General features: G+C 36.6%; 2 protein-coding genes and 1 non-coding gene across 6 annotated transcripts; 2 read left to right on the forward strand and 1 right to left on the reverse strand.

The window, feature by feature from the left end:
• Positions 1 to 504: 504 nt before the first annotated feature.
• smgl-2 (ATP-dependent RNA helicase DHX34) lies at positions 505 to 9,837 on the forward strand (the record flags this gene model as incomplete). 2 transcript variants are annotated; one of them, NM_001307445.3, is made up of 11 exons in its annotated part: positions 505 to 589; positions 643 to 730; positions 778 to 1,081; positions 1,132 to 1,322; positions 2,501 to 2,696; positions 3,392 to 3,676; positions 4,511 to 4,928; positions 5,523 to 6,111; positions 6,804 to 7,077; positions 7,976 to 8,521; positions 9,493 to 9,837. In NM_001307445.3, 11 exons carry the CDS (start codon positions 505 to 507, stop codon positions 9,784 to 9,786), a joined length of 3,270 nt encoding a protein of 1,089 aa, NP_001294374.1. The 2 variants fall into 2 exon arrangements, with proteins under 2 accessions (NP_001294374.1, NP_001368241.1); NM_001380158.1 differs by lacking the exons at positions 505 to 589; positions 643 to 730; positions 778 to 1,081; positions 1,132 to 1,322 and having other exon boundaries at positions 2,568 to 2,696; positions 9,493 to 9,786.
• A 348-nt stretch (positions 9,838 to 10,185) lies between these two features.
• On the reverse strand, positions 10,186 to 13,107 carry nape-2 (N-acyl-phosphatidylethanolamine-hydrolyzing phospholipase D 2; the record flags this gene model as incomplete). 3 transcript variants are annotated; one of them, NM_001444102.1, is made up of 6 exons in its annotated part: positions 10,186 to 10,351; positions 10,414 to 10,531; positions 10,579 to 10,938; positions 11,730 to 12,134; positions 12,185 to 12,258; positions 12,304 to 12,402. In NM_001444102.1, 5 exons carry the CDS (start codon positions 12,250 to 12,252, stop codon positions 10,235 to 10,237), a joined length of 1,068 nt encoding a protein of 355 aa, NP_001431056.1. The 3 variants fall into 3 exon arrangements, with proteins under 3 accessions (NP_001431056.1, NP_001368057.1, NP_741361.1); NM_001380159.1 differs by lacking the exon at positions 12,304 to 12,402 and adding an exon at positions 13,051 to 13,107 and having other exon boundaries at positions 10,235 to 10,351; NM_171307.5 differs by having other exon boundaries at positions 10,235 to 10,351; positions 12,304 to 12,360.
• Positions 13,108 to 13,392: 285 nt separating this feature from the next.
• On the forward strand, positions 13,393 to 13,413 carry 21ur-14903. Its single transcript, NR_053061.1, has one exon.
• The last annotated feature ends 241 nt before the right edge of the window (positions 13,414 to 13,654 follow it).

Below are 13,654 nucleotides of genomic sequence, written 5' to 3' on the forward strand. Positions count from 1 at the left end.
GCTTTGGAAAATGGGTATTTTGTTGTGAAAAATCTTTTGTTGAGCGTTTAGCACATTTTTCGGTTTAAAATTAATTTTTATCAGTATTTTGTGATAAAATCTTGACCAAAAATTGTCTGAAAACAGTTTCCGTTGGCTTGAAATCGGTTTTTTTGCCTAAACTTTCGTTTCCTTCGACTACATACGACTTTTACCCGTTTTTCGATGCGATTTTACAGTTTTCAGCCATTTCACCCCTGTTTTGATCGAAAAAATGCAACATTTTTATCGAAAAATGTCGAAAAACCCCTCAAAATTCAGAAAATACCACAAAAATCCACAAAAACAATAAAAAATATTTTTTTGAAAATCTGTTCTGTGCAAACACCGCGACGCAAAACTGCACACAATCTGAATTCCGACGTGACGGTGTTTGCGTACTCGGCGCATTTTTCGAAAAAATAAAAAAATTTAATTGGAATTTTCAGATTTTCCCTTTAAATTTCCTCGTTTTCAACGTTAAAAATGTACAAATTGGATCAAGAAGAGTATGAGAAGCATCGTGGAGCTCTGTTCAGACATTTTCTACCGGATGAGCCGGGCACGAGCGGCAAGTTTCTGAAAAAAATCAAGGGAAAACTTGAAAAACTGCGATTTTTATAGGAAATCGGCGAGGAGAAAAGTCAACGGAGCAGGAGCTGATAGATACACAACGAAAATCGATTCAGAGCTATTTTAATCGATTTTTTAGGTAGATTTTTGAGAAATTTGCATTGAAATTATGATTTTCCTCAACAGAGAGCGAAAAGGAGAGACCAACGATCATTTCGACGTGAATCGTGTGAAGTTCGACGACCTGGGGATCCCACAGGACACGGGCGGTCTCAATCGGATCAGATTTAAGGGAGAAAACCTGGGAATTATGCCAACACAGCTCGGGCATATAACTCCGTGGCTCTACCGACACTTCGAATATGCTTACCACGTGGCGCTGCAATTCAACCAACACCAAAAGTTCCAGAAGCTTCAGAAGCTGAGAAAACTGCAAAAAGAGCTGCCGATCGCAGAAAGAGCCGGAGAAATTGTGGAACTTCTGAAAACAGTGAGCTCCGCGAGCCCTGAGAAAGCATCTTAGAGCCGAAAATTTTCCAGAATCAAGTGCTCATAGTTGCTGGCGATACGGGATGCGGAAAATCAACTCAAGTACCGCAATATCTGCTGAAAGCGGGCTTTACCGGTGTCGCTTGCACCCAACCCAGGCGGATTGCCTGTACGGCGTTGGCTCGCCGAGTTGCCTACGAGACACTGAACCAATATGGTAGTGAGGTGGCTTTTCAGATTCGGTGAGCACTGGAAATTGATCGAAAAAGATGGGAAATCGGAAGAAAGACTATGAATTCGTGAAAAAACAGTTGAAAATGCTAAAATTTGAATTTTTTCCCATAAATACTCGAAAGTTCATCAAAAAACTATAGATTTACACAAAAATTGTTTTAAAAAAATAGAAAATGTTGAGCTATTCTTGAAGTAAAATTAGAAAAAGATGTGAAAACCCGTTGAAAATCGGCAAAAAATAGTTTTAAAAAACTCAGAAAAGCTAGAAAAAGCTGAAAATTGCTCGAAAATTGGCGGTTATATGCAAATTTATATGAAATTTGAAAGTTTTACTAACCAGAACGTGAAAAATTGACAAATTTTGAATACATTTTTCAAATTCACAGTTAAAAACTGGAAAAAAAATGAAAATCTGGTGCAAATGGCGATTTTTCTCGAATTTTAGCCGAATTTTATCTATTTTTCACTAATTGTCAGCTCAATTTTCCGTGATTTTCCCGATTTTCAGTCTTTTTTTTTTTAATTTTCAGTACTTTTTCAGTTATTTTCAGCCAAATTTTAATGGTGCGTCCACAGTCTGCGGAAAACGGGAATTTCCCGCGTGCGGAAGCGTCCATAGTCTGCGGAAAAACCGGAGTTCCTCGCTTTTTTTTCCTCAAAATTCAAAAAAGTAGGCGTGGCCAACCAATCAGCTGTTGTTTCTTGTTTTCCCATTGCTCAGCTTAAAATTTTACAGCCTCTAATTGGTTGAACACGCCCACTATTTTGAAATTGACCAATAACAAAGCGAGAAACTCCTTGTTTTTTTCCGCAGACTATGGACGCTTCCGCACGCGGGAATTTCCCGTTTTCCGCAGACTATGGACGCACCATAACGATTTTCAGAAATTTTTGGCAATTTTTCAACAAATTTCATACATTTTTGTCGAATTTTTACGATTTTGAGCTAAATTTCAATTATTTCAACCAAATTTTGGGAATTTTCCCCGTTTTTCACTGATTTTCAGTAATTTTCAGCTAAATTTTGCTGATTTCCACTCATTTTCAGGCTAATTTTCCCCAATTTTCCCCAATTTTCGGTCATTTTCAGCCGAATTTTCGCAAATTTCAGTAATTCTAGCCGATTTTCACTCAAATTTCTCCAGTTTTCTTAGATTTTAAGCCAATTTTCACCTCATTTTTTCAGATTTGAAACCACAAAATCCCAAAAAACCAAACTTCTCTTCCTAACCGAAGGCCTACTGCTCCGTCAAATGGAAAAAGACTCGCTGCTCGAAAAATACAATGTGATAATTCTTGATGAAGTACACGAACGACATCTTACTTCTGATCTTCTTATCGGTTTATTACGGGATTTGTGCACAAAACGGGACGATTTAAAGGTGCAAAATAGTTTGCTCTGAAGATTTCAGAAAAAACGGAAAAATCGGCGATAACGCGCCGATTTTCTGTAAAAAACAAAAATTTGGATTTTCTTTTTAAAAATTCGAATTTTAAGACTCACCGAAACAGAAGAAAAAAAGGAAAAAAAATCTGAAATTTCAAAAAAAAAAAAATTCTAAAAACATAAGATCCACCCACAAAATGGACTTTTTTCCATTTTTTCAACAATGTTCCGAATTTTTTCAGAAGTTCCACGAAAAAAAGTTGAAAAATATGCTAAAATTGTTTTTAAAAAACTTAAAATTGTCGTTTTTTCAATGATTTAGTTTTCAACAAGTTTCACTTTTTTAAACGTAAAATTTAAGTTAATAAGTTTTTTTAAATTGAAAATTTTCTATAGAAGCTTCAACTTTCAAAATTTGTGGTGGTAAAATTTTTTCCGAAAAAACATTTTTTTTTTGGAAAATAATTTTTCCAAAAAACATTTTTGTTCAAATTTTCTGTTTACTCTATAGTTTTTTTGCAATTTTTTTCTTCTATTTCTTCAAAATTTATTTAAAAATTGAAAAAAAAAACCGCCAAAAATTGAAAACATGAAAAAACACACATTTTGTGTGGGCGGGGCTTGAGCTGACTCCGCCCACAAAATGGCTGAAAACGGAATTTCGTCAATTTTCACTGCAAATTTTTGCAGCTAATTTTGATGTCTGCCACAATAAATTTGGATCTTTTCAAAGGATATTTCGAAGGAGCTCCCGTAGTTCAAGTTCCCGGAAGATTATTTCCAATTGACGTTCGATGGCATCCAATTAAGCAATTTATCGATCAATCAGACAAAAAAACGCATAAAATCGATCCGGAGCCATATTTGAAGATTTTGGAGCTCATTGATAAGCAATTTCCGAGCACACAACGAGGAGATGCTCTCATTTTTTTGAATGGAGTCGCTGAAATTTCGATGGTTGCAGAGCATTTGAAGGTTGTTAGGGAGGCTATTTGCCACTGCAACTTTTTCCTCACGAGGGACGAGGAAAAGTGGTTTCTAGGCCATGGCCGAGGGGCCGACAAGTTTCAGCGGCCATTTATCTTGCTTTGTTTTCCGCCTGTTTTCTTTCGTTTTTCACAGCTTTTTACCGTTTTTTCTTAATAAAACTGATAAATAAATATTTTTTGCAGATGCTAAAACAATTTCCAAGAAAAAATCATGTATTCAGTGGGCAAGCAGCGGTGAAAGTGGGCATTGTAATATGATGGATTACGGGAATACAAAACCTAAACTTTTTCTGAAACATGATACATATGCTGCTTAGATGCTGAAACTACCTGATTTTCATAACGAGACCGCTGAAAAAGTTATGAGGTTTCCAAAATTCAACTTTTTCGGTGAAAAAGTCGAGATTTTCGCACAAAAAGTTGAATTTTGAAAACCTCAAATTTTTTTCAGCGGTTTCGTTATGAAAATCAGGTAGTTTCAGCATCTAAGCAGCATATGTATCATGTTTCAAAAAAAGTTAAGGTTTTGTATTCCCGTAATCCATCATATTACATTGCCCACTTTCACCGCTGCTTGCCCACGAATACATAATTTTTTTACTTGGAAATTGTTTTAGCATCTGCAAAAAATATTTATTTATCAGTTTTAATAAGAAAAAACGGGAAAAAGCTGTGAAAAACAAAAGAAAACAGGCGGAAAACAAAGCAAGATAAATGGCCGCTGAAACTTGTCGGCCCCTCGGCCATGGCCTAGAAACCACTTTTCCTCGTCCCTCGTGAGGAAAAAGTTGCAGTGCTCTCAACTTCTTGCAAATTCCAGAATTACGCGGAGCTCACAAACGGCTGGATTATCCTAATGCTCCACAGTACGCTTTCAGTCGAAGAGCAGGATAAAGTGTTCGATCAGGCGCCGGTAGGCATTCGAAAATGTATTCTTTCTACAAATGTCGCCGAGACTTCCGTAACAATTGATGGGATTCGTTTTGTGATTGATAGTGGTAAAGTTAATCTGATTAAACACGAACCTGGTACAGGAACCCAGAAGCTCACCGAGTTCTGGGTGAGCAAAGCTTCAGCTAATCAGAGAAAGGGAAGAGCCGGAAGAACGGGACCAGGAATATGCTATCGACTTTATTCACAGGAACAATTCGAGAAAATGGACGATTTTACTGTGTCTGAAATTAATAGAGTTTCACTGCAGGAGATGGCTTTGAAAATGATTAGTTTGAATTTAGGATGTGAGTGTTTTTTTTTTGGCTGGAATTGGCTGAAACTGGCTGAAAAATCATATTAAAAAGTATTTTTGTAATTGAAAATTTTGTGAAAATTGTTTTTTTTTTTTTTGATTTTTGATTTTTTCTGTTTTTTTTTTTGCTGAAAAATCATCTAACAATCAACCATTTTATGGGCGGAGTCAAGTAGGCTCTGCCCCACAAAATTATTTTTTTTTGCATTTAAAAAAATTGCATTAAATTTTTTTGCAAAAATCACCATTTTCTGGGCGGAGCCTACCCAACCCCGCCCACAAAATGACATTTTTAAAGAAAATTTAAAAAAAAATTTAATTTTAGAAAAATGTGTCGAATTTTTAAACTTTCAAAAAAACCACCATTTCCGGAACTTTGGCGGAACCCACTAAACTCCGCCCACAACAAAATGGTTGGTTTTATTTTATTATTTTTTTTGCGAAAAGAGTACAATTTCAAAAAACATTGTTCTTTTTTAGAAATGTCTATTAAAAAAATTCCTTTGCGCATTTAAAAAAAAAAATTTTTCATTTGAAAATTTGCATTTTCACAATTTTTTTCTCCCCAATTTCCAATATTTTCCAGTGGACCCGCGCACGTTCCCATTCATCGAAAAACCATCGGAAGACGTTCTTAACGAAGGTCTAGAAGTTCTGAAGTTCCAGCGAGTTCTCCGTTCGGATCGGGGGGATATTCTCACCCTGACAGCTCTCGGAAATATGGTTTCCAAACTTCCAGTCGAGGTGCCGATCGCCAAAATGTTAGTGTACGGTTGTGTGGTTGATGAGCTCGAGGTGATGCTCACCGTTGCCGCCGGGCTCTCTGTTCAGTCGCCGTTCACTAATCGATCCTACCGCGAGCTGGAAATCGTCGAGCGCCGAGCCTCACTGACAAGTCCTCTTGGCGATCCGTTTACTCTGATATCGATTTTTCGAGAATGGGTGCTTCAGAAGGCGTTCGAGGGGACCGCCCGTCGATGGACTATGGAAAATGGAATTGATGAGCACCGGCTCTACGAGATTAGCAAGCTCCGAGCCCAGTATCGGCAGATTCTGGAGGATGCGGGGCTGGTGGAGAAGGCCAGCGCTGCGGAGACTGGGGAAGATGATTCTCGGCAGAGGAGGATTGATCAGGGGGAAAAGAGGAAGCTTTTTGATCTGAAGAAGTCGCAGAGGTACAGCCATTAAAAATGCGGAGCTTGATTAGGGAAAAAACTTTTTTCCAAAAAAAAAACTAACTTTTGCAGTTTGAAAATGAAAAATTAAAATTTCTCAGATTTTTTTCACGAATTTTTTCAAAAATATTTTCAGACAAAGATTTTTTTGAATAAATCCAAAATTGGAGCGATTTTTTCTTTTTTTCAGGAATAAAAAAAAACGGTTCAAGTTTTTTTTCCTGGAAAACAATTTTTTATCGAAAAACTGCCTGAAAATCCGAAAAATCAAAAAAAAACCAAAATTTTGGCAGTTGTCAGATTTTTGTTCTTCTGAAAAATCTGAAAATTCTAGAAAAAGCATTTTCCATAAATTACAGGTTTTTTTTTTGAAAAATCGAAATTTTGGAATTTTTCCCGAAAAATTTTAACAATTTTCTGTTTTTTTTTCAGAGAAAAAATCTGAAAATTCTATAGAAAAATGCCGTAGTACTCTATTTTTGTTTTCGCCTAAAAATTTGGAAAAAAATACTTCTTTTTTTTTCAGAAATTGTTCGAAATTTTTGAGATTTTTTAGACGAATTTTGGTTTAAAAAAAAAAAAAAAATTTCCTGGAAAAATTTGAAAATTTCATGATTTATTATTATTTTTTCGACGCCAAAAATACTGAAAAATCTGGAAAATTATCTAAAAATCGCAAACATTTTTTCCAGAAACAATGATCGCCGCCAAAAAGTGCTCAACGCGAATAAACATTTCGATAAAATTCTTGAAGACAAAGAAGAAGAAGACCTTGAAGCCGAAAAAGATCCACTTAAAGCCGATGTGAAAACTGTAGAGTTTCTGTTGAGCCATAAGCAACGGGACGTGGAAAATATCCGAAAAACACATAAAATCTCCAGAAAAACCGCCGAAGTGGTCAGAGTGATCATCGCCGCCGGCTTGTACCCGAATTTTTCGATTTTGGACCCTGTTAATAAATATGGGGTGCGGCAGACATTTTTTTTGTCAAAAATTTTCCCAAAAAAATTCGCATTTTCCTTATTTTTTAGTCGGAAAATCTGAAAACTTGAAAAAAAAAATTTTGCGAGTTTTTTAAAAATATAATTTTTCAGCCAATTTTTAATAAATTTCTGAAAAAAAACCTGAAATTTCCAGATTTTCCGGATAAACCCAAAAAAAAGTTTATTCTAAAACAAAAATGTAAAAATTGAAATTATCTAAGAAATTTTTTTTTCAATTTGAAAATCTTGAATTTTTAGTAGTGTTTTTTTCCTTTAAAACTAATGTTTTAATCGAAAAATCTGGAAATCCTCCAATTTTTGAATTCCAGACAATTTTTTTTCCGAAACATCCAAGAAATTCTGTTTCAAAAATCTAAAAACTCCAAACTAAAAAATTTTGATGTTTCATAGTTTGTTTTTTTTTGGCATTTTTTCTCAAAATTCTTTGAAAATGTCACTTTTTTTTCTGAAAAATTTCAAAAATGTAAAGGTTTCAGATTTTTTTGAATTTATAATTTGCAAAAAAAAAACACCATTTTATGGGCGGAGTCTACTGAGCTCCGCCCACAAAATGGTTGATAGTTTTACTATTGCAGATTTTTTGAAAAAGATTCAAAAAAAAAAAATTTTGTAGTAATTCTGAAAAAAAATTTTTTGGAAAAATTTGAAAAATAAGGTGTTTTTTTCTTTAATTTTGAAAATTCTAATGGGGTTATTCAAGTAGTGTCGGAAAATTAAAAAGTGTAGAAAAATTACGTCACGACTGTATTCAAGTAGATAAAAACATGTATTGTGACGTCACAAATGTATTTTAATACATTTTGCTACATTAATTGAATAACCCCATAAAACAAAAATGTTTAATTTTAATAATTTTTCAGTACGGTCAAGAAATGTTCACGCACACCCGACTGAAGCCCTTCACCCAAATCCACCCAAACTCCTCAATTGCTCAATATCATCCGGAAACAATAGACCCCCGTCAGGGCTCCGACGGTTTCTCACGGCTCCATCAAATCCCATTCTACGGATTGCTGCTCGAAACAACAAAGCCATATATCTGTAATGTGATGCCTGTTCCGGCGGTCTACACACTGCTCGTGGCTCAAAAAATCGTGATCGAAGACGACTGGAGCCAGTTGAGCATCGATGATTTTCTAGAGCTCCGATTCCGAAGCTCCACGGATTGCCGGAGTGTGCTCCTGGATGCTAAGGAGATCCGATATGAGCTCACGAAGGGTCTCGCAGCGAAACTTGTCGGGGAGGCGGGATTTAGTGGGAGACGGAGACTCGCGAAATATATCGATTTGTTGAACCAATCGATTGTGGAGAAGGGAATTGAGGTGGCGGTACGGCGGAATGTACATCCGCCGAAAGTTTTGACGGGAATTGGGATTCATTCGCCCGATGGGGGAATCGATAAGGAGGTGCGGGAGTGATTTCGGAAAATTTTTAAAAAAACTCTAATTTTTGACATTTTTCAAAAAATTTCCCTTAAAAAAATCATCAAAATTCGAAAATTTTCAGATTTTTTCTTAAAATTTTCTTTTTCCCGAAAAAATTGAAGAATTGTGAATTTTCTAGAAATTATTTTGAAATATCTTATTTTTGGAAATTAAAAAAAAAAACTCTCCAGAAAACGTCGAAAATTTTCTTTTTTTTTCCGAAAAAAAATCACCAAAATTCGGAAATTTACAGATTTTTGTCATGAATTTTTTTGGGGTATTTAGAAAAAATTCGAATTATTGTTTAAAAAATTTTAATTTCTGATTTTTTTGAAAAAGTTATATAGAAATTAAAGATAGTTGAGGTTTTTTTCGTCAAAAAAAAAATGAACCGAACAATTCTGCATATTTCAAATTTTCCTTTACGAATTTGCAAAAATTCACCCTTTAATGGGCGGAGCCTACCAAACTCCGCCCACAAAATGGCTGGTTTTAAATTTTTTTTTTTGCATTTTTGTTTGAATTAATTTCAAGACATTGTTAATTTTTAAAAAATTTATAAAAAATTCTTTTTTGTATTTTTAAAAAATAAATTTTAATTTAAAAATTTGCAAAAATTCACCATTTTATGGGCGGAGCCTAACAAACTCCGCCCATAAAATAGTTGATTTCCTGAAAAAAAATCTGAAAAATGTCAAAATGGATTTTTTTTTTAAATTTCAGATTCTAATTTTTTACAATCAATTTCCGAATAAAATTCTGAAAATGTTGAATTTTTTTGAAAATTAATTTAAAAACGGTTTAAAAAAATTACAAGAAATCTAGAATTTCTCAGATAAAAGTTTATTAAAATCAACAAAAAAAATTGGAAAAATTTTCCGAAAAATATTTTTTAAAATTTAATTTGTGAAAAACTTTTTTTAAAAAGTTAAAAAAAAATTGCACTTTTACAGGAAGACGTCGACGACCTTGTCCAACGATTCGAGCGGGATCAGGAGCCAGTTCACAGTGCTCGAGAAGAAGAACTAGAGGATCAAAAAGTGCTCGACGAGCTCCGCGCAGATGTAATGTGCCCTCCAACTCGAGATATGATAGAAGAAGCCGAGAAGCTAAAAGAGCTGAAAAAGAAGGAAATTCCCAAGGAATCGTACTATGAAAAGCTTCTGAAACGGCAGAAAGCAAAGGAAGATGACGAGAAGACGGAGAAGAAGCCGAAGCTTGAGCCACTGGATACTATGGAAGAATAATTTATTGTTAAATAATACATGAAAAAATCAATAAAACATCTGAAAATTTTAGCATTTTTTAAAGATTTTTTACGAGAAAAAAATTCAGGAAAACATTTCAGAGTTTTATGGAAATGGCCTTAAATTACCGAATTTCAGGGTTTTTATCATAAAAAAAAAGAAACCAAACTGAAATTTTTAGAATCGGAATTTCTGTTCTGAAAATATTTTTTAAAAAAATGCCATCATATTCTATCTGTAAATTCTTTTAAAAATCTCGGAAAAATTTTGATTTTCTGAAAACCCCTATGAAATTTGCTCAGAATATTGGAATTTTTTAAAAATTCGCACAGAAAGTCCTCTTTTCTTCTGCGTGACCGATAAAATGGCGAACTCGGCCACCAGTTTCTGAAAAATTTTCCAAATAAATACTTCATTCTTAATAAAAATTCAAATTCCTCGTAGTTTATCACTGATCCGACGCCTCCCAAATTCGACCCATTTCAATTGTGACAAAACTCGTGTTCTTAAGATCTTCCCGAGCATCCATAAGCTCTTTGAGCTTGTCACGTGGCTCCAGGTAGTACTGAAAATTTTCAAAAAATTAGGTATTTGGCGCGAAAAATTTAAAATTCGATATAATCTCACCTCAGTAGAGCCCATATGGTACGTTCCCCAGTGTATTCCAATACTGTTCTTAGCCCGAATGAGTTTATGAACCTCAATCGCCTCTTCCGGATTGATATGCTGGGATTTCATGAACCATCTGAAAACTTGAATCTCGGCTTAACTTTATCCGAAATCAGGCCTCACCTGGGCTCGTATGCTCCAATTGGAATAGCTGCCAGATCAAAAGGTCCAAGCTTCTCGCCAAACTTCTTAAACTCTCCGTCACAGTGACCAGTATCTCCGGAATAATAGAATCGCCGATTCTCGCCGATCACCGCCCAGCCTGACCATAATCTGTGGTTCCGGTCGAAAAGTCCACGCTGTCCCCAGTGTTGAGCAGGCAGACACCAGATGGTGTAGGTCTTTCCGTTCTTCACAAATTCTGAGCTCTCTCCCCAGTTGAGCTCGGTGACAGCGGTGGAGGATCCGTCGACTCCGATGCCCTGGCCTTCCATCCATTTCTTCATTCCCAGCGGAACGAACCACTTGATTTGGGGGTTGCGACTGGAATAAATCACAAAATTTAAAATCACAAAATTTCAGCGCAAATTTTCATATCAGATTTGAGATTTTCAAGTTCGAAAAAATAGTCTTCCCACGAAAATCATGTGGTGTCAAGGGTCCCATTTCGGTTTGATCTACAAGAATTGCGGGAATTTAGACGCGTCTAGAAGCAGATTTCTTAACTGATTTCGCATGGTTAAGAGCGTGATGACGTCACATTTTTGGGCGAAACATTTCCGCATTTTTGTAGATCAAACCGTAATGGGACGCCTGACACCACGTGGAAAATCTCAAATTTTGAATCAGTGTTTTTGTAAAAAATGGAAATTTCGGCCGAAAAATTTAACTAATTTTATTTCGAGCTGCTCAAATATCGCACGGGCTTCTTGCCTTCATCATTTCAGCTTTCGCGCTCCATTGACAGTCGTCTGTCGGACAACGCGTGGGAACATCGCGTACTCCACACGAACAAATACATTTAGTTTTACAACTAAAACCGAGCCGCGACGCGACACGCTACGCGTCGTAAAAGGACCCCAGCTGCGCGTGGTGTCAGGCTGTCAGATTACGGTTTGATCTACAAAAAATGTGAGAATTTTTTGCCCAAAAAATGTGACGTCAGCGCACTCTTAACCATGCGAAATCGGTTGAAAACTCTGCGTCTCAACTCCCGCATTTTTTGTAGATCTACGTAGATCAAACCGAAATGAGACACTCTGACACCACGTGCAGCCGTGGCCGGGACACGCCAACTTGGAATACAATTCCAGCTTAAGGCCCCCACCACTCACTCTGTGATCTTCTTCACCGCGTCAGCATCCAAATGATCGTAATGATCATGCGACACCACTGCAAAATCCAAATCCGGCAGATCCTCCAACTTCATCGGTGGTGGCCTGTATCTCTTCGGTCCAGCAAAACTCGTAAACGACGCTCGATCAGCCCAAACTGGGTCCGTCACAAACTTTACACCTTCCAAATCGACTAGTACCGTAGCGTGTCCAAGCCACGTCGCAAATAGATCACTTTCACTGTGGAAATCATCTGCGGTGATGTTGTGCACCGGAATCTCGACGTCAAGAATCTTCTTGTCACATGGCACATTTTCGTGGTTAGTTTCGGTGAATGCAAATTTGAATCCATCACTGATTCCCGGAATACCACCCCAGTTGGTAAAGGATTTGGGGTTTGCGAAGCTGAAAAATTTGAATAACACTAGACCAGCTGCCATGTCCTAATAACCCACGTTTTTCCATTCTTCACGGGCTTCGCAAAGTCCTCGTCGGTGGAGGATGAGGTCGTCGGCGCGCTCATTACCACCTATAAATACAAATTCATGGGGGGCTACTTATTATAAACAATTACGGAGTCGCTTGTGGCGTAGAGGAGGAGGACAATTGTCATGACAACCGGAACAAACATGGGGGTAGGGGGAGGTTAAGGGGAATATAATTTGGCAGGTCAGATGTATGTTCTTGTGATTCTTATTCGTGAGATATCAAGATATTACACAATAACCTTGTCACACGATCAATCACTTTTCATTCGTGAAAAACCTTTCAAGTTTGAACTTTGGTTTTTTCTCAAATAACGTTTCTAAACAGTTTCGGTTTGTAAATGGTCTTAGATTTTTGAAACCTTCCATCTTTTTATGCTGATTTCCTCAGTTTTTCTGGAGTTTTAGGCTTAGGCATATGTTTTGGCTTAGGCTTGGGCGCAGGCTTGGCGTCAGTGGCGAGCGTTAGCACTGACGCTATTTAGGCTTGGGTTTACATCGTTTTTAGTCTTATGCTTAGGCTTAGGCTAAGGCTTAGGCGTTGGCTCAGGCTTAGGCTTAACCCAAAATTTTCAACTTTTGAACTTATTTTTCAGTTTTTCAGTGTGTTTTGTGTGAAATATAATAGACTCTATCTACAAAACTAAGAGATTTCCGGCACTAGGCATGAAATTATGTACTGAAATAATTATAATCTCACCCAAAAAAAAAACCGGTTAAAAACGAAATGGTACAGCAATTTCGACAAATTTTCGGTTTTGCCGAAATTCACAATAGCCGAATTCACCACAATTCCCTTATTAAATCGAAAATTCGCCCACAGTATCATCACTTACTCCGCCAGCGGCACACGCAACTAATCGATAGAACCGTTTCCGGAAACTCGTCCGCATTGTGTCTTGCACTCACGTTGTTTCCGTTCGATTATCCAAGAAATAGACAGAGAGAGAGAGAATTGTAAATTGAGAGACGCAGACACAGAAAGTGAAGAATCCGCTGTGCAAATGTGTGCGGTTCTTTCCTTCTCGATTTCGTCGATTTTGGCGTGTTTTAATTCAAGAAATAATTTAATAAATTTTATTCAAATTAGAAAAAAAAAACTAAATAATTGTATTGCAAAGAATTTTTTTTTTCTATTTCACGTTTCTTTTATACCCCCCCCCCCCCTATGAATTATTTGAAGTCTCATCGCACATTTGTGACCACAGAAACGCACAGAAAAGTGTGTCCAAGAAGAAATTGTGACTCACTGGGCACAATTTTTCTCTCTAAGCCTTTAGGTAGAGACAAGTGCAACCTCGCTCTATTGAGATTCCATTTACGAACTGAGATGAAATGGCTGAAGTCACCGTGTGTGTATAATCGAAACGCCAAAAACGTTTGAAGTGCAATCGCGCTCCAATGATAATTTGGGTCTTGTTAGGTATTGGCGGAACAACC

The sequence above is a fragment of the Caenorhabditis elegans genome, chromosome IV (assembly GCF_000002985.6).
Source record: "Caenorhabditis elegans chromosome IV".
Taxonomy (NCBI): domain Eukaryota; kingdom Metazoa; phylum Nematoda; class Chromadorea; order Rhabditida; family Rhabditidae; genus Caenorhabditis; species Caenorhabditis elegans.